This window comes from Scomber scombrus, chromosome 4 (genome assembly GCF_963691925.1).
Source record: "Scomber scombrus chromosome 4, fScoSco1.1, whole genome shotgun sequence".
In the NCBI taxonomy this organism is placed as follows: domain Eukaryota; kingdom Metazoa; phylum Chordata; class Actinopteri; order Scombriformes; family Scombridae; genus Scomber; species Scomber scombrus.
Genome location: NC_084973.1, coordinates 20,529,151 through 20,556,312, shown reverse-complemented (window position 1 = coordinate 20,556,312; position 27,162 = coordinate 20,529,151). Strand labels below are relative to the sequence as shown.

At 38.9% G+C, this 27,162-nt stretch overlaps 4 protein-coding genes across 4 annotated transcripts in view; 1 reads left to right on the top strand and 3 right to left on the bottom strand.

Moving 5' to 3' along the window:
* ghra (growth hormone receptor a) overlaps positions 1-1,571 on the bottom strand; it is a 31,228-nt gene extending 29,657 nt beyond the window's left edge. Inside the window, exon 1 of the mRNA XM_062417100.1 lies at positions 1,260-1,571. The gene's annotated coding sequence lies outside the window, so the exon portion shown is untranslated. The remainder of the gene's footprint in view (positions 1-1,259) is intronic.
* Positions 1,572-10,577: 9,006 nt separating this feature from the next.
* Positions 10,578-14,160, bottom strand: fbxo4 (F-box protein 4). The gene is made up of 7 exons (XM_062417796.1): positions 13,996-14,160; positions 12,939-13,213; positions 12,579-12,799; positions 12,150-12,225; positions 11,882-12,054; positions 11,527-11,753; positions 10,578-11,415 (listed from the first exon to the last, which is right to left on the bottom strand). Exons 1-7 carry the CDS (start codon positions 14,158-14,160, stop codon positions 11,332-11,334), a joined length of 1,221 nt encoding a protein of 406 aa, XP_062273780.1. The 3' UTR covers positions 10,578-11,331.
* Positions 14,161-14,365: 205 nt separating this feature from the next.
* rimoc1 (rab7a interacting mon1-ccz1 complex subunit 1) lies at positions 14,366-18,262 on the bottom strand. Its single transcript, XM_062417661.1, has 6 exons — positions 18,167-18,262; positions 17,403-17,512; positions 16,130-16,276; positions 15,806-15,937; positions 15,533-15,647; positions 14,366-15,446 (listed from the first exon to the last, which is right to left on the bottom strand). Exons 1-6 carry the CDS (start codon positions 18,258-18,260, stop codon positions 15,211-15,213), a joined length of 834 nt encoding a protein of 277 aa, XP_062273645.1. The 5' UTR covers positions 18,261-18,262; the 3' UTR covers positions 14,366-15,210.
* A 2,435-nt stretch (positions 18,263-20,697) lies between these two features.
* The window catches only part of oxct1a (3-oxoacid CoA transferase 1a), a 49,276-nt gene continuing 42,811 nt past the window's right edge, over positions 20,698-27,162 (top strand). The window contains exons 1-3 of the mRNA XM_062417551.1: positions 20,698-20,860; positions 22,461-22,569; positions 23,012-23,102. Coding sequence (XP_062273535.1) covers positions 20,756-20,860; positions 22,461-22,569; positions 23,012-23,102 — 305 coding nt within the window. The 5' untranslated portion in view covers positions 20,698-20,755. The remainder of the gene's footprint in view (positions 20,861-22,460; positions 22,570-23,011; positions 23,103-27,162) is intronic.

The following is a 27,162-nucleotide window of genomic DNA, read 5'->3' as shown; positions in this document are numbered from 1 at the left end:
TTTTTATAAAATTGGTCTCTAAAATAATTAAATCAGGTGGACATAAAACATGCAAGGTTTCATACAGATGTGTGATTTCACTTTGTGAAGAAAGAAAGTCCTACAGATGGTATACAGAAAAAATGTGGGTAAAAATACCCAAGGTGAAATAAAAAAACAATTATTGAAGAACTGTCGGGGCAAAACTGTTGATCAAAAAGTAAATTTTATATAAAACTGTAATCTCTCAGACTCTAGCCAAAACATTTGATATGATATGTCATCACAGTGTGGTGTGCTGCCTAATTAAAAGAGCAGAAGAGGAAAGAGGTTCTCCTGTAACACAGCCAATCACTGATTCAGCAAACAAGGGGTAAAAAAACAAAGTATTACAAACTCTCTAACTATTCTCATGACCAATATTGGATGGCAATTGTTTTCACTAAATAAATGCTTTGAATTTGCTAAGCGGTGTGAAAGTAACTGCTGCTTAACTAAATTAATTCGGATTTTAATTAGTATATTTTTAATTGTTTATGCTATTTATGAAGGAGGAATCCTAAACATAAGCTTGTTCCTGTTCCTCTAAAAAACATGGTAATTTCTGAAGAAAATCAGCATTGTTGCACAATATCATGCATCTACTCTAATATCAGTATTATGGCCACTGGAGTGACTATGACAGAAAGCTTTTGCATGAATCAATACATCAGACTGTGTCAACAATCAAGCAACTCTGCGGAATTTTCTGTTTTCATCTGTATATCATCCTTGATCATTTTTCTTTATCATAGCTGTGTCAGTTCTATCTCACTATAACCAGATGTTTATATTTCCCCCTATCAATCGATGTTTCTTATCACGGCACAGGAAGCACAAAATTAAACTCCCCAAAAGCTGATATTATCAGGAGAGATAACTTACCAGGTAGAAAGACTACATTCGTCATAACCGACCATGGCTGTCACTTTATCCCCATCCCCAGGCTGGCTAAGTACTCTTGCAACATCAAGTTTTTGACAATCTCAAGTTTCTGTAATTTTCATATAGGCGTTTATTAATAGTGCGCATTATACGTTTACGATTGGTTAAAAAAAAAAACACTTTGCAATGAGTTACTTGACGTGCAAAAAAATGCAACAGTTTTAGCGAAAATTCTCGAGCCGTGCGTCAAATGCGTAAAAAAAGTTGAGTTTTGGAGACACCATAGGTAATAAACACACAATCAAAACAAAACAAACCAACAAAACATATAAAATAATACAAATGCACGCACTTACCACGAAGCCTCGAGCTGAAAAACTGCCAGGACAGCACCGATGGACTTTTTAGAAGTCGGTCATCTGTTGGCCAGCGAGATCACCAGCAGGCACAAAAACTCCTCTGCTTCTTCACTTCACTTCTGCCTGCTCGGCACAAAAAGGATCTCTCCAAGTTTTAACATCACCCAGTCTTTTGATTCGGGTGTGTGTCTCTTTCCTTTCCTTTTGCTTCCTAAACCTGCTGCTGCTGCTGCTACCACTTACTTCATCATCTAGCCGAGTTGGATAGCCACACTCTGTGCGTTGCTGTACAGACAGAGCCAGTCTGTGTGGTTCACATGGCGGTGAAGCGCCCTCATGACCACAGCCAGAAAGAAAGGATGCCGGGACAAACCTCCAAAATAAAATCTCCCCAGCAGCTGCAACACACTTTTCGGTGACAAGGTTTAGCTAAAGTGCTAAATAAACGCTTTATTAGGCTCTGCTATTGTAGTTTATTAGGGGAAAGCCATAGAATGTAGCCAAATCTCGTTAGGATGTGTTGCATACTGGTTTTCTTTTTGTTTGTTTTTGTTTTGTTTTGGGTTTTTTTTGCTGAGGGTGCAGTCTACCCAAATTACTTTTTCTCTTACGTTTGAGGACAGAAACGCAGAATAATATTACAGGTCTCTGTCTCTGCTTCTACCTGTCTCTGTGTGGTCTTGGACACTCTCAGGATTAATAGCCCTAATTCTGTTAAGGTTTACTAACTGCTGTATATTTTCAGGAGTTTAATGCTTGTAGAAAAAATACATTTTTAAAACCTTTTTCAACTTAAATAGGCAGCTTGTGATTTTGTGGTTAATCACATTAAGTCTGCAGGCTACATATTCTCCTATATGTGCAAATTTATAACCTGCGTAATTTGTAATTACATTATATGTTTCAAACACACTACAAAAAGGCTAAAACGTTGCCTGTGTATATAGGCTAATGCAAATTACACTCATTCACAAACAGTGCGCTATGAATGACTGTGTATGTCTGAGAACTATAGCCTGTGTGGGCTCACGTGGAAGGTCCACTGGAGAAATGACGTTACTAGAGGCTCGCCCAGAATTTCAGCTGTCAATGGGTATACACCCCCAACCCAAAAGCCATCCGTTAGTATGGACGGTCCGCCCCTACACGTGAGGGGGAAACACACTCAGGCACCCAGCTGTTGCTGCTGGCTTGCTTTTTTTCTATGCATGCGCTGCATTTGCCTGCGTGGAACTTGGAAGTGTTTTTCATTTCAGGATTTGACTTGCAATCGATGATCCTACCGCGCAAACATTCACCAGAGAAAACAAAATCAATTACAGTATTAAAGCCATAAAGCAAGAGAAGGATAATTTTACAGGACTGCATCCTGCCTCACACTGCAGTGCACACATGCACATCATGAAGTTAGATCATATGTCAGGCTATAAAGTTGAGTTAACCCTCCTCTAAAACAACAAACAAGTCTGTAAGCCTCCAGTACATCCTATTTTATGGTGTAACTTGGTAGTAGGATAGTAGGACTATGAAACAGAACAGGCTATCTGTAAACAAAAACAGGGAAAAACAAACATGCAGACAAGCAGAAACACACAGTAGGGCTGGGTGTCTGCATTTCCTTGGTCCAGTGATTCCAGTGTTTTTTCCTTCCTCCCAATGCACTGATACTCTGCAGACATCATTTGTGATGTGAGGGGGAAGAGATGAAATTGGCCTGTCTGTATTGAGCGGAGCCGTCCTTGTATTTTTATTTCCCTGTCCCCTTCTCGTTTACAAGGTTGACAAGTTATGGCTTTCCCAAGTCCTCAGACCGCAGTGCGCATAAAAACCCACCAACGCTGTCGCCATGCAGAACAAATCCTGTAAATTATAACTCGTAAGAAAGAGAGGAAAAAGGTTTGCAGATGCTGTGTACCATCTTTCAATATGCACAACAAATTCTCTGCCTTAATCCATGACCAAACTAAATGTAAATGCAAGCATTATTAGGGTTACTTTATTTGGTGACCTCTCACCGGACTTGAGGTCCTTTGTGCCATTACTTACTAAAGAGGAAAAAAACAACAACAGACATGTGCAACAGTTTGTATGTATTAAATGACCCCTGAACATGTTTATATATTGGTCAGTTATGGGACCGAGAGCTCTGATTAGTGGAAAGTGGAGGGCGTCCATTGAATTAGTTCTTTTGTTATTGGAATACTCATTCCTGTGATTGTCTGCTCTGAGTGATCATGTGGACTCTTGCTGTATTGAATGTGACAACAGAACAATGCATCTGGTGCACAAAGTGATGCCACTGTGCTTGCACTGGAGGACTCAAACTGGGGTCCCCCAAGCTATCCTCTTTTGCTGCACCCTCATTGGGATGTTTTGCAAACACTGGCATTAGCAGTAACACGAGTGTAACTGTTGCGTTTGCTGATAACTCTGTCTTGCCAATATGCTGTAATTGCAACATAATAATCCATGTTACAGGATAGGAATGACAATTGTGTTAGTTACTTTTTAACAAATACCATGAAAATAGGGAGATTTATAGTTTCATTAAACAAATTCAAAGACAGCTGGACACTGCAATTTTTTTGCAAAGATTACTCAAACAAGAGTAGACAGTGCATTTTTGGGACTATTTTAATACTGTGCCAAAGTTCAATGAAATGACAGACAGTTTGAACAGTGTGACTCATTTGTTGTGTTTTTGGACAAACCCCTCTTAGTATAATCTCTCCTCATACATGACCACATCTTGGACAAGGGACTTGATTTCATGTGCCTAATTGAAATCTGGTATAAACCAGGAGACCACTCTGTGCTTAATGAGGCCTGCTTTCCTGGCTATAGTTATATGGAAAAGGCCTGCAGCTCTGGTCATGGTAGTGGTTTGGCAATCGTAAACCAGACTGAACTGAAGCCTAGCCTGCCAATGCCTGATCTTTCTTCTATTGAATGCCTTCCTCTAAAGTGTAAACCTTCATACTCAATGACAGCGCTTCTCATCTACTAGCCCCCAAAACTGCCCAAACTCATCCTTCTTTCCTCATACACACAACGTCCTCACCTCTCTCTAATCCATGTCAACCAACATCATTGTTGGTGATATGAATATGCGTGTAAACATCCCCTCCTGTCATTTCTGATCGGAGTTCATGAGTCTGATTGAGTGTTTTGGCCTGAAACAGCATGTTGATGTCCATGCTCATACCAGGGGGGCACAAACTTTGTCATCATGAACTCTTCCCCTATCAATAATCTACAGGTCTAGGATCTCACTGTGTCTGACCACAAGGTGGTCTCAATGGATTTGACATTCCTGAAATTCCCTAATAAACCTAAGCATCAAATGCTTTTCCGGAACTGGAAAAGCATTGACCCAGCCATCATGACTATGGACCTCCAGCACATCACCTGCCCAGCTTCAGCATCAGTGGATAAACCAGTGGCACTCTACAATACATCTCTAAGCAGTGTCTTTTATCTTCATGCCCCTGTCAAGACACATGAGTTCAATGTTTCACATTCTATTCCCGGGTTCATACATGACCTGTGGAAAATAAAAACAGCTGGACATGTCCTGGAATGTGGCTTCAGATACTCTGGGCTCGTAGTCAATAATCTTGCCTTCCATGAACTTAAAAGGACTCACTCAAAGTCTGTTAGAGATACTCCAACCTAATTAATAACAATCCTGGTGACCCTTAGCATCTTTTTTCCAACATAAATCACCTCCTGAAGTCACAAACGTTTTCCCCAATTGAGGTTACATTAGAGTGATGTAACAGCTTCACTTGACTTTTTCAGAGCCAAGGTCAACAACATCCGCTTTCTGATGTCCAGCTCTTCCTCTCTGCCTCCTCATGTCATCAGCCATCTGTTTGGAAGCTCACCATTTCTACTCCATTTTACTGGCGTCAGGCAGAGTCACATTGAGGAAATCCTCAGGAAGATGAAACCCTGTAATTGTACCCTAGACCCCATTCCCACAGCTGTCAATCTTCAAACTGGTAATGTTCCATTTTTACCTCATGGTCGCCCCCTCCTCAAGGGTTAACCCTAACCCTAACTATAACTCACCCCAGACCCAGAAGTTCTTGCCCACTATGCACCTATCTCTAACTTCCCTTTCCTGTCCAAGGTGCTAGAGAAAGTGGTTGTTTCTCATCCCCATCTCAAAAACATCTTTAAACTCTGCCCTTCTCTACCCCTGTCAGATACAGAGAAACGTGTCCATGGCATTATCTCCTCAAGACCTCCTCCGCAGGAGCATCCCGAAGCTCCGGTACATTCACACCAGCACTGCCAGCATTGCAGCAGTCTTCCTAACCATCTGAGGGCAGCACACACCCTATCTCTTTTAAGAAAAGGGCTTAAACCCTTTTTCTATTCAGATAGACTTATTTTTTTAAATGTTAGCTCTCATTGCTTTTTTTCTTCATGCTGTGTGTTCTATGTTATTAATACTGTAGCATTTTGAGTTTCTCTATGAATAAAAAGTGTGGTACAAAATGAATGTGTATTCATTTTTATTATTTTATTATCATATCAGACAGTACAATTGTTGATATTTATTTTACCATATCTTTTCTAAGCCACCTATCTGAGCATAATTGCTTCAGGTAGCATAAGTCACAGCTATATTAACATAAAAAAAGTGTTTGTATTTATATGAGAAAGCATGCCTTTCAGTAGCCATGAAAGATACATTCCCATTTGGTTATCCATTTTTATTTTCCACTTAATGGGAGAGTGCCCTTTGTGTCATCCCCTTCAAGTCACCTATAATGCATTTAGTGTGGTTTCACATCGCAAGTGTGGCCATTCACAACTATGTCAGCACCCTGCTGCCTATTGGATTCGGATAAAAGAGGGGATGGCTTCAGGGGGGACATACACACACACACACACACACACACACACACACACACACACACACACACACACACACACACACACACACACACACACACACACACACACACACACAAAGACATAACAACAGCTGGACAGATCATTGTGGTCTTGGTTCCATATCTTTTTTATTACGTAGGCTCAAAATCATTCAAAAATAATTCACCATTAACACTTCTGATCCATATTCCAGTATTACAAGTCCCTAACTTGCCATACATAAGACGGCAGGAGGTAGGTGGGATGGACACAGAGTAGTGGGGAGGAAATTGAAGTGAATTGGTGAGATTGCATGGGATGAGTAAGATCCACAGAGTATCAGCATGAGAACCCCACCATGTGCAAAACAACACAATTAAGAGGGACGCTTATCCTAATCAGTGAATGCATCATGCAAATGATGTTTTTTTTTTCTTCCAATGCCTGCTTTAATGTTGGCTGTTATCATAGAATACAAATCAGGGACTTAAGTTTAATGAAAAGACGAGAATGAAAGAGTGGGATGAGACAACAGTGGAGGATTGAGAGGGTGGTGTAAAAAGGAGTAAGTTTGAGAAAGACAATGAGATGGAGCTGGTTTCTTTGATTACAGTATTTAACCCTGTGAGCAACGTTCAGAGCCAAGTTCATTATTAAAAGTCAAGCTAACAAAAATTAACACATCAAATCTCCATTAGATTAATGGATAAAGTTACTTTGTACTCAGCTTTGCATCTGTTTGCTAATATTGTATCCACTCCACTTCTGCAATTTTTTTGCATGGTGCTTGAACTATACAGCTTGATTTTCGATAAATGAATTGGCATGAGTGCAATTAAATACAATTGTACATCTCCTGAAATTACAGCCTAGGAAAACACAGGTACATTTTCAACAAAAATGTAATATTGTAAGCTACACAAAAGGAAGTTATTGCAGAATATATTAGAAATGTTTACAGGTTGTGGCCTTGTACCCCTCCTATTTTTTTATAGGCACACAAGACCAATGTTTTCAAGAATATGCACTCTGCAGAAAGCATATTTTGATTTGATTTCTGTGCAAATTTTAGTACAAAGGGCCATTACTGCTTCTCTGATTTCAATATTTGACTTACCGGTACTCTACGAATGTTGAAAAAGTGTATCTAAACCAACTTAAATAAGGTCATTCCTGCATTTAAATGAGATACTATACATGTCTAATGAGTAAGAAAACGCAAGTGTCATTGAGCTGGGAAAACCTCTGGGAATGGATAGGAAAAAGCTCTGCCAAAACATTTTTCATGTTACATAAGTAAACAGACCGGCTGTGGAAAGCCACCCAGTAATTTATTTCAGTTTCTTCAGGCTGTATAAAGAACACTGTAAAGGGAACTTCCTTTGACTCTATTTCACACACATAAAATCACCCCTCTATACACTATTAATAACTATCATAAGAACATTTTGAGTGAATAAAGACCTTTCTCTTTATTCACTTTAACATTTAATAATAATTTGTCTGACTGAGGCATACAGGAAAAGTGTTTTAGTCTTGCAGAGTTCAGGCCTTTAAAAACGTTTTTTTTTATTTACATTAAATACACAGTAATTTCAAAACAGTGCTTCCTGGAATCTCAATACATATCTTACACGCATGGTATGCTTCAACTATCCTCATAATGTTGCAGGCTTCTTGCATCTGTAAACTGTCTCGGGTCAGTAAATAGGGGTTACATCCTTATGACATCATATCCCTGAGGCCCCTTCTGATTGTAGAAGACAAGAGGCAGCTGGTGGTCTGGTACTCATTCACCCTTCCATAACATGGCCTGGGAGCCTCACACACCAAATCCCCAGTTCTAATATTGTGGCAACATGTGCTAATGGTGCACAATCTGCAGTCTAAATAACCAGACCTTGAAAACATCCTATTCCAGCAAGTTCCAGCACTGGATCCAAAGCATCTTTAGCCTAAATTCACAGAGGCATTCCTAACCAGTTTATTTCAGGACCAAATTTAATTCAGTGATTCAGATTGTAACCTTATGCTGACACTGTTGGACCTTGTTCAGTGATGGGTCTCTGCATCCATTGGCTCCATCAGGATCACAGTGTAATAACAAAGGATTAAGCAACATTATTCCCTACATACTTGCCCTAATAAAAGGTTCCCATGGTTATACTATTTATTAAATGTGGTCCACCATTATTGTTGGACAGTCTGTGACTACACAATCATATCGACACACACACACACACTCAGGTGTAATAACTGTGGAGTGAGGACCTGAGACTTCATGTCTACAGAGAACAGACAGATGTGTTGTGTTGAGATGAAAAGTCAGTTTATATCCATATCCCTCTCAAACACACACACCAACAAAAATCACACACGTGGCGTTGCGGCTGACTCCTCCACCATTTCCCTTTAAAATTCACCAGGAAGAAAAATCAATCTCCGCTCTGCACCAGTATTCAGCTCAGCTTAATGCACGTAAATTGCACCAATCATGGTCCCATTCTAAATCTGTATGTCTATGAAAATGATTGTTGAGACACAAGGACCTTTTTGATGGAAGAGCTGGTGGTTTGAACATACTTATGCAGATAATTTGCAGTTACCTAGGGGACTAGAACAAAAGAGCGCTGGTGAAGCACATTATCTTGTCATGACTTACGTTTCGTAAAAATGATCATATTGCAGCTATTAGGGCACATGAACATCACCCCCAGGAGCACTGAATATGAAACAGCTGGAAATCCTCAATGGGCAAAAAAAAGATATGAGCAGTGTATTATTCTTCAATCAGTGTGAATCATCTAGATGTATTTTTTTGTACCTCATTTTCATCATTGGAAAATGTATTGTGTAATTTTCAGGCTTATCAGAAGAAGAAGACAACTAACCATACAGATGTGCTGATATCACTAAAGAGGAATTCCATCGATTTTATACATTAAGGACTGTTTACAGGTCTTGGGGACTATTTTTGCACATGAAAAAATAAGCAGAGGAAGCTGCTCAAAATTTGACATATTTCCTCAAGTGATGCCACTAGAGGAAACGTCTATTGCGACTGAACTTCAAGTTTGAAATTGAAAAAAACAAAAATCAGGGTATGTGGAGTGAAGTGATGTTTCCAAACCTCTGTAGCACCACTCCTCATTTCTGCTTGAATATAGTTGCTCAAGGCTACACAAGCGCACTACTACCATAATACTACCAACTTTTTGCATTGTCAGTGCTTGAGTTGCATTGTGGCTAATGTATGTGCCAGGTTGCATGGAATAAAAAATATAGTATTGCCGGTTCTGCTGTATCGATTTTGAGCCTTTATTTTTTTTAAATATTCATCATGAGTCAGATAATTTCATGAGAGTGCAATGATAAATTGATGGGGTACTCTTTTAAGACACGGTTGTATGTTGTAGTTCTTTCAAGACTGTGCATCTAAATTATCTGCGGCAGAAAGCTTTGAATTAACCTTCACAACATGGACATCCGTTCTCCTGCTGTGATTCTTTTTAACACTGTTTTATTACTACATTTCATATTCCCCTAGTGATGGAAGCCTTTCACTTGCTATTCCAACAGTTGTTTCAAATTTCCCTCCTGAAAAGACAAGTTGTGGCTTGGTGGGTACACTGAAAATTTCATATCACAGTACTTGTAGTTATTTGCCAGGGTTTTACTTTCAGACAAATATGTAACTAAGCTTAACATTTTAAATAAAAAAATGTTATGAATTGCATAATGAATCAGACAACTGGTGGTACCAGCTATCTGTTGGCAAAAGGATGATATTCTCACATGCAGATGTGGATTCAACTTTGCATGCCAGGGCTGACCTCGCAGGAAAAAATCCATGAGGCAAGAGTGCAGTAGCAGGCTCTGCTATATAAACTGTGGCACATTACTAAACTAAGTCAAAAGAATTTGACCATTAGTTTTTAAACTTCAGAATATGAGCATAAGGTAGATCAAAAGAGGAAAAAAGACAAGAAATTAAGAAAGGACTTGACTCATATATATGCTGTGGTTGTGTCATTACAGGCCTCTTTACATTGGCTCCGTTTGTTTTGGGATTGATTTTACAATATTATTTATCATCTTTAACACTCTTCATGACCTGGATCCAGATTATATTTTAGACCATTTAATCTCTTATAAACTTTTGCATAGTTTGAGATCCTCAGGTAGAGGTAGTCTGTCTCTTCAAAAGTCCAGGCTAAAAACTAAAGTGGACAGAGGTTTTGCCATCAGGACACTGAGCTTCCGGAACAACCTGTGTGAGGAAATAAGGCTGTTTGAGCCAGTGTATTCTTTCAAGTGCAAAGCATTTCCTTATTTTACCCGAGCTGCCTGCTTTTACTACGTTGCTTTTATCTTATTTTATTTTTTACACAATTTTAATTAATTATCAAAAGGCGAAATTTCTTGCTTGTATAAAATAACATTTAATATAAAGTAAACACATTTTAGTACATGCACAATCATTGATCGCAAGGAGGTGGAGTTTGAAGCTTATATAAACTGACTTTTTACTGTTCTTGGCAAATAATTACGACTTCATATTCATTTTTGACATTTTCAAACCATCAATCAAACATTGAAAAATGTCATGGCAAACATATCTACAACTCCAGTGTTAAACACAATACTGGGCTTTCACAGTGAGAGAGTCATAAATTGAGTCAAATTGGGATTTTACTGCTTTTTTATGTTTGGATTTCTAAAGGCTGTGTAGCTGTGTGTTCTTGATTTTCTGCATTGAACAAGCAATGTTCTTTCATTCACAGCAACCAATATTACTTTAACTTCAAAGGAGGCACTTATTACGCTGCTGTCCCATAGAACTACTCAGCATTTGGCAAGACCAGTTTATGGGTTAAATGTGAAGCTCCCAGGTGTTTGTACAATCTTCTATCCTGCCATAACTCCTTCATATGACTCTTTCTGTAAATAAGAATGGCTTCCCTGTCAGATGAATAATCTGGCAGACCCATCACTTCCGCTGCTCATCCAATTCATTAAATTCCAAGGGCAAAGCTCCAGCCCTGAGACATTCAGTGCACATGTGGTTTACATTACTCAGGAAATGCTGTAGTATGTCCTGGTGTCAGGATGATGCAGCAAAGAGCTCTGTGGTTTTAATTCTGGCAGCAACTGGACTTAGAGTAGCTACTAATTAACTACTCTAGAGTTTGACTCCAGAGCATCTCAGCAACCAAGAAATGCCATCCAGAAGTCCTGACAAGGATTCTGCTACTGTGTCCTGCACCTGAACGAAAGAGAGAGAGAAACAACAAAGGTTGAAAGGCTCCACAAACTGACATTTGTTTGATATAAATGAAGTGGAGGCCTTTTAATAAACAAAGCATCAAACAGTTACCATCCAGGGATTAGCCAGTTGGGGCAGACCGAGTCTCTTTGCCATGTCAACGCAGGCAGTTCGACACCTAGTCCTGTTTCTGCTGGCACTTGCATGTAGGCTGGTGGTGCTGGCACCTTCAGTTTCTTCCCTGGAGACACACGACAGCACCAGCAGAGGCCTGGATGTAGAGCCCCAGATGGAGCTCAGCACAGCGCGGATCTGAGCCGCCTCAGACTCACCCTCTTCTATTTAAGATGTGGTGTTTTATGCAAAGCTGTTCTGTGATTATGTTTAATAAGGCAACAAAACAACATGCATGATATGACACAATAGTAACCGAGGAGCAGGAGCTGCAAATAGAAAATACCTTCACCTCTTCCAGGCTCTGCATTGGCCACATAGATGAAACCATCCACCACCTGGCACACTTGTTGCACATGAGGAGCAGGGCTGTAGACTGGGTAACCTGAGTCATCGCTTCCTTCAAAAGTGAAGAGCTTACTGCTGATACTCTGCTGCTCCACTCTGGCCCTTTCCCTCTCAGCCCTGCGCACACAAACAATTTTTTGCCATAATAACACACAGAGAAAGAAAATAAACAGCTACATATAAAATAGTAACTTCAAATTCAACATGCTTACCTATTGGTTGAGTAAAGAGCTAGGATATTGAATTTGTGCTGGTTCTTGAACATGTAACTGATCCCCGAACCAATTCCTAGAATAAATAAAGAAGTTTTACCTTGGTTTGGTTACATTCTTGGGAGTATTTAGCTGATAATGGCTGGACACATAACAATTATGAAGCAAGACAGCCCCCTACTGGTCGACAAATAAATCTGCAAAGTGTAAGATGATCAATGTTTTCTTTTCTATTAGTTTATCTATTAATTGAGTATGTTTGACTGAACTGTATTTCTTGATAGCATAATATTACTATCTGGTACATTTATAGTAGAGTTTGGCTTTACATTAATGTGATTGAACCAACAGCCTAGTAAATGGCATTGTAACTTTGCTATTAATGATAAGAATTGGGAGAATTATTAATTATGGGGGCAGTTATCTCACCATTTATCTGTCTGTGTGGAGTGCCCGAGACAGGAAGCACATCTGGGGCACGCATGAGCCTTGTGACTAAAGAGACATCCAGCTTCTCCATGCCAGGGCCAAACATGGCATAACGTGGCTCAGATGAGGGCACCAGAGACTGGAGGAACGAGGTCACAACCTTGTATGTCGGCCGTGAAGGAAGCCATTTTTGTCTGCAGGATGGGCATCCTTTCAGGTATCTATTGAGGCAAAATAGTTGTCAAAAACCAACAATATGCCACCAACTGACCATGGTACTGGTATACATTATCATGAAGTCCGTATAACATTTATCTTATGCGAAAAATATGATCTATTAAAACTGAAAAAGATACCCACTCCGCCATGTAGTCCAGTTTTGATTCCATCCTTTGGTCTCCCTCTTCTTCTGTATCGTCCAGGATCTCGTTTTCGCTGACTAGTGGTGAATCCAACAGCTCCAGTTGGGGCATGGTCAAATGGTCTATGGAGGGCCAGTAGGGCATGTCCCTGAGAAGGAAGAATCTCCACAGCAATGGATCTCTAACCATGGCCCTCCAGTACTGACTGGTTGCTCCAAGGCGGCAGATATCCGCAGGAGACAGAAAGGTCATAATCAGGAAGTGAACATCCACCTTCAGGAAGGAGGATAATGAAATTATTTTGTTTTCAATTGTTTAAGACTATCAATCGGTGAATAGCTGGATCTGGATGCTATGTTTAATTGAGTCTGGGTCCCATGAAACTTAAATGTCTAACTTTTGGGCACCCAACCTGAAAAAAATGAATACATGAGATGAAGGCTGAGGGTTAGACAAGGAGTGATAAGAAACAAGTTAAGAAAAAGGGAGGGATAGGAGTATCACCAAAACAGCAGATGTATTAGCTGCAGAGCATCAAGCTTTTTTCCCCCAAGTCACTCACCAGGTATGAGCTTATATGCAATTGCAAAGAAGCTCATTGTAATAGTAAAAATACTCTGCAACAAATCTGGCATTTAAACATTTCCCAAATAAAAGTATTACTAGGTTCAGCAACACTACTTAAAGTATCCAAAGTATAAATGCTGTTTGTTAATGATATTCCTAAAGGCTACATTGTTAGGATTGTCAGAAAATACACTATTGGACAGTTTAATTTAAAAATAAAGGCCTAGCACGAATAGGAAAAGTTTCTTTTCACCACTTCCTATAAGGCCTCACCATATCCATTTAAATGTTTGTTACTATTTTTGGCATTGTCTGATGCTACGTAAAACAGTCTAAATGTAAGTGGTTTATAACTTCAACCTGACACTAATCTACCTGGATCAATGTGTATATATTGTACATCGACACTGAATAAAATTTTCACTTCAATACATTTTCACACAACTGAGGAAGTAAAACACATTCCCATGAAGTCCCACTTGTCTCACCGGTAAGCTGTCCAAATAACAAGGCTGTGATTCTTCATCGTCCATGCCCACATTATCATCATCATCGTTGTTAACTTTACCACTGGTTGGGAAATATCTGTCCCTGAACCGCCTGAGGCTGCGGATCACGGTAGACTCACTGAGCTGCTGGATCGGACCTGCCATCGCTTCAAATGTGTTTGCGCCAATATGTGAATGACATGGAGCGAAGGAGATATGACAACAATCTTGACGTCTCACAATATCTTGTCACACTTCCTTGTTGCTGGCGCCAGTGAGGCATTGTGGGTATTGTAGTTCAACGATGACGTGGATTTGCACATTGTAAATTGAAGTAGCACCGGCAAATAAAACACGTGTGTATCTTAAAACAACGCGCGTGTTTATTGTCAACGAGGACATAAAAAACAGAAAATGATTTTTGTCCAAACACAGACTCTCTATTAATAGTTATACTATTGAAGTTATTCAAGTGGCAGAAAAAAAATGGAAGTTGCAACATATGGGAATACAAGTGGCCATTACAAAGCTGGTATGAACAAATCTGAACATACTTCAAAAGGTCATGAATACATCATTGTCAATCTCAAACAACTTTCTTTGCCTTGTGTGTGTATATTTTTTTATACCCACATACATACTGTATATAATGTATATGCAATTATAATATATTAAAAGCATAACAAAATGGCAACAAAACAATAAATAATGTTACTGTGCAATGTTTCATTTCCAGCTGGATTATCTTTAAACTTGTAACAATCTTAAAAAAGAAAAAAAGAAAAAGGTATCTTTATTAATAACCTTTTATATTAATATTAATGTTATTATAACACATTCTCAGAGCAAAACAAGTGCCCCAGTCAACAGTCTGGATTTAGGATGATAACTGCTTTTTCAGCAGAACAGGGCAAACAAATTATTTGACAGCCTCATCTGCAGCCCCTGCCAGTTTTACACCACCTATCTTATACTTTAAAACCCCTCTTTCATCTGCTTTGGCCAGGGCCATTTGGCATGGGATGAGGTTGCCTGTAGACACTGATCGAAAGACTTCTTTCCTTAAATACATTTTCTCCCCCACGTGCCTCTTCTTAGCCTTCCACAACATAACACCCCACCTGATGGGTTCCTTTTTTATTTGGGGTTGACACACACTGAATACTGATCTTAGATCTGTGCCTGAGGGCAACTTCAACACAGAAGCAGCATGGTTCACTGTAAAATACTAAGGATTTCCTTGGCATTCTCTGTGTTCCAGCCCTGACCCTGGAGAGGGCCCTCACAGGCAAGCACGTATTTGTTGAGGATCTGTGTGCCAATGTCCCGAAACTGGAGGCGATCTTCTTTACGTTCCATAGTGTCGGCACTGCAGTCCTCGTACTTAACTGCCCAGAAGCACATTTCCCCGATGTACATCATCGTCAGTAAGTGTGTGTCTGAGAAGATGCCTGGAAAAAAACAAAAGCAGGTAGTGTGTATAACAAAGTAGTAGCACAATCTGTTGTTATTCAAATATAACTAATGACACATTTACCTTCAGATAGGAAGCTTGCAGTAGCAGGGTCATGGAGCACCACTCCATCATTGAGCTTCACAGAGTTTCTCACCTGCAGCATCCGCATCAGGTAGCGCACACCTTCCTGAATACACTGGATTTAAATATCAGTCAGATAAGCATCAGGCCAACTATCAGCACATGACAACAAACACTGTGTATTAAACTACTATTTTCTTCAGAACACAAGTACATCTCTATTCACAAACACAATATATGGTATCTACTTAGATTTTTTGCATAATGCGGCACCTTAAGGAATGTATCCTTGTTCTTCTTGATCCATTGTTTTCGTTGATGAAGAGTGTGACAGTACATGTACAGAAGAGCTCCACGTCTCCAGTACAGACACTCTAACAGCTCCAGGCCCAACACAGACTGCACCTATAATGGACCACATGACGTGAATAGCACGGTGACACACTGGCATGAGTGGAGGTGCGTTTTGAGCTGTGCAACCGTCAGTAATGTTCTCTCTCATCTCAATTTCATGTCAAGCACTTTATTGACCACATGGAGTAGAAAGAGACAAAGAAAAAAGTTTTACAATCACAGTGACACATAGTGGATACACACCTCTTGGGCTGGTGCTAGTCTCCCTGCCATAACTTCTGGCTCAGTAAGATCTTGCAGCAACTGCTGGATTTTAAATGGGGAACAGTCCTCAGGGAACTCCTGGTCCACTAGTTTATTCTCTTCATAAAATGTGATGTCTAGTATCACCTTAACAAGAAAAAAGAAATATATCAATACATCAATCAAACTTTATTTGTATAGCACTTTTCATTCATCGCAATATAACACAAAGTGCTTTGCATATTCAGAACAAACAAGCAAACAAACAAACAAACAAAAATAAATCATGAAACATAAAAAACATATGTGCACACACAACTTTGTACAAGAACACAATGCAACATATTCAAAATTATGTTAAGGCTGTCTTATTCAGTCCTCTCACCAAAACACGTTTATCAAGTTCATTAATAAGATAAATAAAAATATGAGATTCTGATAATATAGTTGTCAGAATGGTTATGGACACCACTTTAGCCTACACCATTATATGGGAATTCAACCATTTCTATACTTAAATTTAAATTCCAAAAAAGCAACCCCTAGATCCATATATCTCCATAGTCTTTGAGTGTTCTGGGTCGATTAACAAATGGTTGATTACTGATAACTTGATTCAAATAACTTCATTAAGCCTTTTCAGTCAAGGTTTAGACCACTTCACATCATGGATTCTCTCTAACCTAAATGCCCCTTAAGGCTTCATACATAAAAAAGTACTCTTCTCAATCTAGGTGGTACCTCTTGATAACTTTTGTCACAGCTAGGGCAAGCATTGTCACTCCTATAATCTTAAAGCCAAGATACCAGATTTGTATTTGAATTTTAAATTCACAGGCCAAACTATGGAGCATCTGCAGTTTTAATGTTCATCTCCCGAATGCCCCCCAACATTACAGGCTTCACATTTTTAAAATGATTTGCATTCCTATGTGAAATATCTTTGTTTTTGCTACTTGATCTGCTTCAATTTAAACATATCAGGTCATGTATACAGCCTAATATTGTAATGTTGACAATGTATATAGATTAAACTATATTTACTTTTTATTTTGTTGTGTTTATTACTCCTAGTTATGATCTGTTTCCTTGTTTACTGCACTGCTGTGACATAAACATTTCCCATCTGGGGACAAATAAAGTCTCATCTTATGTCACTTTGGGTTCATGGACTTTATGTAATCATGAACTAATCCAGTATCAGGTATTAGTGAACATAATAATCAATTGCAGCCATAGACATTCAATAGTAAAGTTTGACGTAATGAAGTACCTGTGTGTAATCCTGAAGCAGCTTGGAAAGGTTGCTACTCTCTCCTCCTTGTCTGTAATAGCTTTTCAACTTGTCTAGTATGGCAGACGCATTCTGTAAATAGTCATCATCTATGGAAGAAAGACATGTTAACATATTACTAATTACACTTCTATAATCTAAACAAAAAAATGTGCTATGTGTGTCAGAGTTAGATAGAACAAGGAAATGTGAGTGACAGTAATGATTGTCGCTTCATATTTACCCCCCAATGTGCAAAACAAATGGACTGACACCAAAACAAACTTCTTACAATGCGACATCACGGCAAGAAATGTAATCACAATAAAGTTACACTTCAGTGTGACATACTGGTAACGTTATCACTTAAATGTACTCTTAGCTAGTAGTTACTCTAGTTACGCAGCATCATGTTTCAAGGCCAGCTTGTCAACATAAAAGCATTTTAGCTAACGTTAGCGAACTGACGCTAGCCAAAAACTCCCAACATTTAGAAAATAAAATAAAAAAATAACGATCAGTCAGCGAGAAAATAGATGTAACTATAAGGTTACACTTGGTTAACGATATGATGTCTCTTGAATCGCGGTTCAGATAACTATTATTTGTAAACATGCAACATTTCATCAGGCAGTAGCTGTTGTTATGGTTGCAAGCTATATTAGATAACGATAGCTAGCTTGCTAAATTGGCTAATAAACTAAACAAGGCTTGTGCCGAGAATGGCTACAAGATACATTATTTCAACGACGTTTTATTGATACCTTGTTTTTCGGCTCTGAGACTAGAACACTTAATGTCTAACTCAAATATCCTTCTCTCCAACTCGAAACCTTGTCGCCTGTAGTCGTCGGCCATGACTGAAAGTACTCGTCACGTGAGGCAGGGGATTACTCACGTGCTCTGTTTCCATGGCGTCGTTGTTACTGCGCGAGCCTGGATGAATATAAACAGTAAATCCACTTAGCTATATGTAGCTATATGTTATATGTTGTTTTTAACTTTATAGTCTTTGTTTTTATAGGCTAATACAGTTCCCTGGATGAATATAAACAGTAAACCCAGTTAGTTATATGCAGCTATGTGTTATATGTTGTTTTTAACTTTCTACTTTTTGTTTTTATAGGCTAATACAGTAGTGCACCTTTGGCTTCAAGTTTAACGGAATAGTTGCTTTGAGTGTCAAAGTAATCTTACCCCCCCCCCCCCCCCACCCCCCCACCCACCCAGAAACCTGCTGTATAGCCTACTGCATTCAATATATTTACCAAAATCACATTTGTTACAACTGAGAATTTTATTATTAAGGTAAATCAGATATGATTTGAACGCAGCACAGTCCAGCCCACTGTAATGCCAACAAGTGTTCTATGTTTTACTGTCCCATACAACTATGTGTTGTCTAACGACAATGGATTATCCATTTCCATGTCTTCCTGTCCTCTGCACCTTCCTTGGTCATGCCAACCACCTGCATGTTTCCCTTAAAATGGAGGTGCCAGGCAAGAGGAAAAGAGGAAGGCCAAAGAGGAGGTTTATAGATAGGGTAAGGGATCCCTCTAATATTGTCATTGCTAATCTTGTCCATCCTCGTCACCCCAATGAAAATCTTAGCATCTTCAACTCTGCCACCTCCAGCTCTGCCTTCTGTCTTTTCTGTCAGTGCCATCACCTGTAAACCAAACAACACACCTGATCTCACTACCCTCTGGTAAACTCTCACTCTGCCAGTACCTTTCTGTCACAGATCACTCTTGACACTCTTCTCCACCCACTCCACCCTGTCTGCACTGTCTTCTTCACCTCTCTTCAACACTTGCCCTTACTTTGAACAGTTGACCCCAAGTATTTAAACTCAACCACCTTCACTACCTCTACACATGTATTCTGTGTTGCTCCTAATGACTTTCATTCCTCTTCTCTCCCTCTTCAGTGAATAATTCCACTTCTCCCTATTCTCACTGTAGATCACAGTGTCTTAGATGAACATCATAGCTCACTGAGACTCCCGTCTGATCACCACTGCAAACAGGAAAGGGCTCAGAGCTGGTCCTTGATGTAGTCCGATCTCCACCTTGACCTCCAACTGCATTCCTCACTACTGTCGCACTGCCCTCATACAAATCCTGCACCATCATCACCATCAACGCTGTCAAAGCAAGCATACAGCGCTGTAATGAAACCGAACTGCTGCTCGCTAATGATCATGTAGTTACTGCAGCTCTGCACATCACCCTTAGTCTTCAAAATTGGTACCAGTACTTTCTCTACTCCTTTGTAACTATCACTTTTCAGGATTGGGTTAAATAATTTAGTTAAGAACTCCACTGTCATTAAACATTTCCATGCCTCCACACATATGTCATCTGGACCAACAGCCTTTCCACTCTTCATCCCGTGAAGGGAGGATCCTCCCTTCACTTCCTCCTTGCTAATCAACCACAAATCCTGATTCACTATTCTTTATTATCTAACCTAACCTTCTCTGTCTCTTCTCTCCTTGCTAGTCAGCACACTTCCATCTCTATCCCCCCTGTCTAGCCAATCGGTACAAACAAGTCCTTTACATTTTACAGAATATAATTTTACTATGTGAGAGTTTGAAACACTTGAAATGATCTCAAAAACACTAATTTGGACGAAATTGTCATTAATTTCTATCTGCTGTTATTTATGATGCATGGCAGCTGTAGAAAAAATGTCAAAACCCGTCAGAACTGTGTTCCAGATGAAGCTCACATGAGAAGACAGCAAGCCCTATTTGATTCAAGATTAAAATAATTAATAAATTCATTATTATGAAATATAATCTCATCATAATTTAATGTTACTTATTTTCAGAATATCATATAGTTTATTGCATAATAGTTTATTTCATAGTGGTGTTTTTCAGAATTGCTTTTTATTTCATTATATTTCATAATAATGGATAAATATTTTATAATGATCGATACATATTTGATAATAATGAACTTATTTATTAATTTAATTTTGAATCAAATAGGGCTCCGTAGTCCGAAAAGCCCTCTTCTTGTTCTTCTTCTAATGAATTTCCAGCAGGTTGCACACAGAAAAGTTAAATGCTGCCCTCGACAGACAGGGGTTAGCTATTTATCCTATATGTTTTGAATGCAATGCCCTCTACGCCTATCTGTGAAGAAGAAGAAAAGGGGGGCGTTGTTGTACCCCAGCAGCCAATCATAATAAGGCATCCCTTAATAGTGGGTGTTCCGAAGCACTTTTAACCAATTAAATCAGTGGGCGTCGTGTGGCCCACCACAGCTGAAATCTGCCGCTTGGTGCGATCACTCTGCCTCTCTGCTCTTCTCATCCCCTGTGCGTTTCTCCAAAACATGGCGGCCCTCAAAGCTTTGTGCAGAGCGGAGACTTTATTCTTCAGAAACCTATCTGGCCCCCGCAGAACAAAATTAAACTTCACTCACCACACATTGAGCAAGGTCGGTATTGAAAGCGGTCACATTAACCAGCTGTCAGGATTAACTGGGTGAGATGGTTGCAAAACGCTTGTGCAAGATTTAAAGGTCACAATATTACAAGAATATTATTCTATCTTTATTATTTGACGTCAACACAATTGTGATTTTAGTTTTGCGATTTTGCAATTTTCACATTTTCTTTTTGCCTCATATGACTTAACTTTTATCGTCAATAACGTGAAGTGACCTCATGCTGCTCTCTAACTTAATTTGTCCAGGATTGTCACCACGTACTACTGCAAACTGTTACTTTAACTTGAAACGTGTAAAAGGATCAGTCACTTATGATCTAAACATTATTCAAACCCGCAGCATGTTAAGGTGTGTGTGTTGTGGATGGTCACAGGTGTTTGCATAATTCACCTCTACCCACATAGCTTCACACACAAACTCTTGACAGTGTTTCCATCATTGTTATTTTGTCAATAAGTATCCAACACGTGGATACTGTAGGCTATAAGGTAAGGTAAGGTCATGGTTATAAATAGCAAGCAAAATGTGATATCTAGTGTTAAATAGTTATTCTTGAGGGAGCAAATTTAGTTTAATAATAGAATTATATCTATATATTATAGATAGTATAATAACAATCAGAGCAATTTTGGTGAAGTGGTAAAATGCACAAGATTGTGAGTAATATAGTGAATGTCAGCAGTGACCATATTGGAAGAAAATGATTATATGCATCCAAGTTTTGTTAAAATCTTAACAGTTCAGACAATGATGGATAAACAAACTGAGTTTCCCATTTAACACATAATTGTCAAAACTGCAGTTACTTTAGTTGATATAGTAGATTGAACCTGAAGGCTTAATGAAACAATCCTTGTAATCCAAATTGAACAGATAAGAAAATAGGTAGAGAAACATTTCATTTTTTCAAGAATGCAGTAATGCATTAACGAGGAGTACACATGTTCATTTTGTTGGGAGATAAAAGAAAATGATAATTGAGGTGGAGGAGGAGGCAAGGAACATCACAAAGCAAAGTGGTCAAAGTTTGTCCAACATAATTAAAATGTCAATATGACAGATTGGCAATGGAGCTACAATGCACATCAAATCAGCAGCATAATGTTGAAGATTCCCCGAAACAAATGTAAGAAAAACACAACATTTCTAATATTAAAAAAAAAAAAAATAATAATAATAATAATTTACCACTGTGTTCACAATTTTAGTATATTAGCATTGACATTGTGGATTTTAAATTCTCAACCTCAGTTATCAGCTAACTTTGTTGGGTTGGGGCTCTCGACTATGGGCTGCCCTAAATCTCTCCTCCTTTTGTTGTAGGATTTGTTCAGCAGTTTTGCTTATCTTTCTCTTCCTCAACTGAATACACTGGCTCAACCATTTAAGCTGTACAAACATATTAGCGGTCCTCTGGCTACTGGCCGTTTTTATGGTCTAACAAGCTAGTTGTACAATCATTAGCCTGATATGCTTTCATCCAGATCCATTTACAGTCACTTAACAGATGCCGATGGAGTGTTATTAAAAAAAATAAAATTACACATTTTTGTGAAGTTTCTTGTTCCTCTTGTTCTACTTTCTACAGACCTGTGGGATTTACTTTTCCACCTCCAACCAGAGAAGTTCACAGTTCTACTCAAATCCTACAGAGGCAGTGAAAGACATCCCCAGTGGAGCTACCATACTGGTAGGAGGTAAGATATACTGTCACAAACACATTCAGAGGCTGTGGGGATTGTTACAATTAGTTCAGATTTAAAAATGTTATGCTAATTCAGTTAATTCCTAGGTGTCAAAAATTAGACAATGTGTCAGTCTTTGTTGTACTTTTCCACAGAACTATTACTGACATGCTGGTCGATTACCATCCACACACACAGGACACACAGATACCAAAGCTTTTATTTATAGTTAAGTCTGCTGTGACATTGTTGAGCATTTTCCACTGTGTCATTATTCTATATGAAAGAGAAGAAACAGATGGAGAGAATTTAGCATGTAATAGGAGAAAAGTTTGGTAAAGCCATATGCAGGGCTACGATTATTTGGGGCCAGTTTCAAGGTTTAATATGTATTAAGGTCACTAGGGTCATCATATCATATGCACCACTTATTATTTTCTATGCTCCAACACAGGCTTTGGATTGTGTGGTATCCCAGAGAATCTTATCAACAGTTTACTGAAGTCCGGAGTGAAGGGCCTTACAGCTGTTAGCAACAATGCAGGGTAAGTGTGTGTGAAAAGTGAGTTTATACTGTACTTGTACTGTATATACTGTATATACTGCAGCTGTCCCCATATAAACATATATCTGAACCATGCAGTGCATTCCATGATGGTGCTTCATCTCCACCAATCCCAACATAAACTCTTGAAAAACAAGAGTTAATGTGTTGATAGACAAGAGTTTGGAAAGTCAGAAAAGTGTCTTATAGCACATCATGCTATAAGACATTAGTGTCCCAAATACAAGTGACTGGTCTGTCTTAGTCTGGATTTGAGCCTGAGTTGTTACTTCATCTCCTTCCAGACCTGCTTTAAACTCATATTGGAGAGTTATTGGTGACCTTGCTGTGTTTTATAGCGGGCTGAACTGAGTTGGAGAAATGCCCAGAAGTTAACTTCTGATAAGTTATCAGAGCTGGAGGTGTAATGAAAAGGTGTATTGCGGTGACAGATACTCCTTCAGTAGTCAGGTGACATTGTGCGTGATGTGTGTCTCAGCTTTCTGTAGGACAAACTTTCCCTTCTGGTATATGACAATAAGCTTCTGATCTCTATACTGTATTCTGTCTTTTGTGTGCATAGCTTGATCTGTGGTACCTCAAATGATTATTTGTAGCAATGTATTCTGTTAAACACAGAGTTCATGCTTCAGTGCTTAGGAAAAACGAGAATAATGAGAAACTCATTTCTTTTTCAAGGCTAAAATGCAACATGAATACAAAACTGGGCAACTGAGTTTTTCACTGCAGTTTTCCTGGACATTGTTTAGCATAATGTGCCCAATTACCACTCAGCAAATACAGTTTTATCTTAATTGTTTATATAGCAACACTGACACTTCAGACAATGACCAGTACCTCTCTTTTGCTAAAATATAAAACAAATTCTGCAAACATAAAATACTTTCTTCTGTCTCAAGACTGAAATGACACATATATTTAAACCACACAAACAGTTTTCTGTGTGCATTAAAATCGTCACAACTGAATTATTTAAGCGTTTGATGTTGAAAAACATTCAGCAATTTGCTGTCAAAAAAGCTTAATGTTGCAAAAAAGCTACACATCTTCAGCATGTCTCTTTCGAAAACTGCACTCTGCACACAACAAAAAATAGAGAGAGGGTCTTGTGAATTCCATGCCTTAGACTATTTGAAGCTAAAGCTGTAAAAAGTGCAAACTCTGGTCCACTGTGAAATTGCAATCAATGCACAATGCCAAGAGTAAAATACTCATTCATCTTTGGAAAATACTTGCTGACAAGGGTCAACATCAAAGTTGCTGCACAGACTGTTTGAATTTCCTCTGTGTCAGTAGTTGATTTAGTCTGGGGGAAAAAATGGAACTATGAAGTGTGTTAGTGTGCTTCACAGAAGTTATTCTTCACCGGATTTCTGTTGTGGACTTCAATTTCTGGTGGATATTGATTCTTGCAACAGATACTGAAATGTTTGCTCATGTGTTTGTGCTTGACCTTTCCCTGTGGATCTAAGCCATTGCTTGTAAAATAGTGACCATACTGTCTATTTTGTTTAGTTTCTGAGCACTCACTTGATATGTTTCTTTGTGAATACTGGTTTGAAGGAGGCTTACAGATAGAGGCAGGCATGCATCTGGCTTCTGTTGGAACAAGGGGAGGAGAGTTGAAAATTGATAGTTACATTAATGTTGGCATGAATGTGTTACACATGACCGTTCAAATTGATTACTCTTGTTTTATACAAGCCATCAGGCCTGAGCATACATCTGGTTTTCTTGTTCACAGTTTAATCTTGTTTAAAATTCCTGGCTCTGAGGCACCAGTGCTAGAAGGTGATAGAAGTAGTTATATAACATTTAATTTTAGAATGAAGTTCCCTGGAGCTGAAAACAAACTTTACTTTGCATGCTCCTTTTTAAATGTCTCAACTGATTATAATGAAACTCTTCAATGAAACCTGCCAAACAGGTTGTGCTTTGTAGTTTCAAAGATTTCCTTTTAACCATGTTACATTGTATTATCTCAGAAATAAGGAATAATGCAGACACGGTCATGTGAGGTCTTCACAATAGACATAACAGCTAGGAAATTGACTTTTAAAAATATCGTCTTCCAGACACTGACAAATATGTTCAAATTCACCAGCCACTCAATAGTAAATCATTATTTTGTCTCTGAACTCTACCAGCCACTTTTATATTTTACAAGTGTTTGGCTAGAGGCAATGAAATAGATTGTTGAGGCAATAAAAATATGACACATCAACTTTTGTGATTGGAAGTCTTTTCCTTAATGACCTCACATGAATCTTTACAAAAAGTAAGTGGAATGTGTTTACCATTTTGGCACACTGGGAAGATTGGATTCTGTATTGGTAAAGGAAATAGACTTTGTTTATCAGTGGAGATTGAGAAGTGTTTGTTGTTGCTGACCTATTTTATGGTCAAAGTGAGATGCAAGTGTATTTTGTATGTTGTTGGGAAACTTCTGGCTGTGTGTGTCTCACCACTACTGAGTGAATGTAGGGAACTGCGGCCATTTTACTTCACAGAACACTGACACAGTGGGCTCTTTATATAGTGTTATTTGAGATGAGAGGGATTTAACTGTACATCAGCGCAGATTATTGAGGTGTGATAGAACGACTACCTCCCCCTCCAGCTTTATATTTACTTAAATTACGTGCTTCAGAAATTTTACACACGGAGCGCCCTGGTAGCTGAATGGTTACTGTGCAAGCCACATAACCGCAAGGGCCCTGGTTGGATTCCAGCCGTGGATCATTATTGCATTTGTTGACCTTGTTTCCTGCTGGCCTCTAAACTGCCCACTATCCAGTAAAGGGCAAAAATACCTTTAAGGAATTCTGTATAAAAGGCAGCAACATTTGTGTTAAAGATCACCACAGATACTTGGTTTTAAAGTTGACAAAATGTTAGCCCCCAGACATATGCACACACACAAGTATAACTGTGTATTACCCTGTCACACACACAACATCAGTAGTGTGTGTGACAGGGTAATACACAGTTATCTATTTTTGGTATTCTGAGTGCACGTGGCCTACATATCTTGTCAGCTGACCTAAGATTAGAAATAAGGACAAAGCAGTGGTTTCTGGTTCTCAGCTTGTCAGGATACAAAGAGGAAGAAAAACCCAATCCCTGTAAAGCTCAGCTTTCCTATCAGCAGCGATTAGTAGGAGCAGAGACAGAGCAGTATGTATTTATCTTAATCTTTGTAGAGAAGTTATTCTACATACTCAGATTTTTTGCAATTTTAGTGTTACACAAATTAACTTTGTAATTGAATTTTACTTTCAACCATGTTCTTAAAAAAATAAAATATTGCATGCAATCAGACAGGATGGGAAATACTTGATAAGATATTTGATAGGAAACTAATCTTATCCTGTGGCACAAGACAATACTTTGTTTAAAGCAGTTTTATCAATCAACCAAAACCATAGTGAATAATGGTGATTATCTTGGTACAGTGACACTTGTTAAGGGGTGGAATATATTAGGCAACAAGTCAATTCTTGAAGTTGATGTGTTGAAAGCAGGAAAAATAGGCGTAAGGATAAAGCAGCTTTGACAAGGGCCAAATTGTGATGGCTAGATGATTGGGTCAGAGTGTCTCCAAAAGTTTAGCAGTGGAGTGCTGACCTCTGCCCACCACCGAAAACGCTCACAGTGGGCATGTGAGTGTCAAAACTGGACCATGGAGCAATGTTAGAAGGTGGCCTGGTCTGATGAATCATGTTTTGTTTTACATCATGTGGATGGCTGGGTGCATCGATTACCTGGGGAACTGCACTATGGGAAGAAGGCAAGCTGGTAGAGACAGTGTAATGGTCTTGGCAATGTTCTGCTAGGAAACCCTGGGTCCTGGCATTCATGTGGACCGCTTACCTAAACATTGTTACAAACTAAGCACACCACTTCATGGCAACGGTATTCCCTGATGGCAGTGCGTTCTTTCCGCAGGATAATGCACCCTGCCACACTGACAAAATTGTTCAGGAACGGTTTGAGGAACATGACAAAGATTTCAAATTGTTGTGTTGGCCTCCAAATTC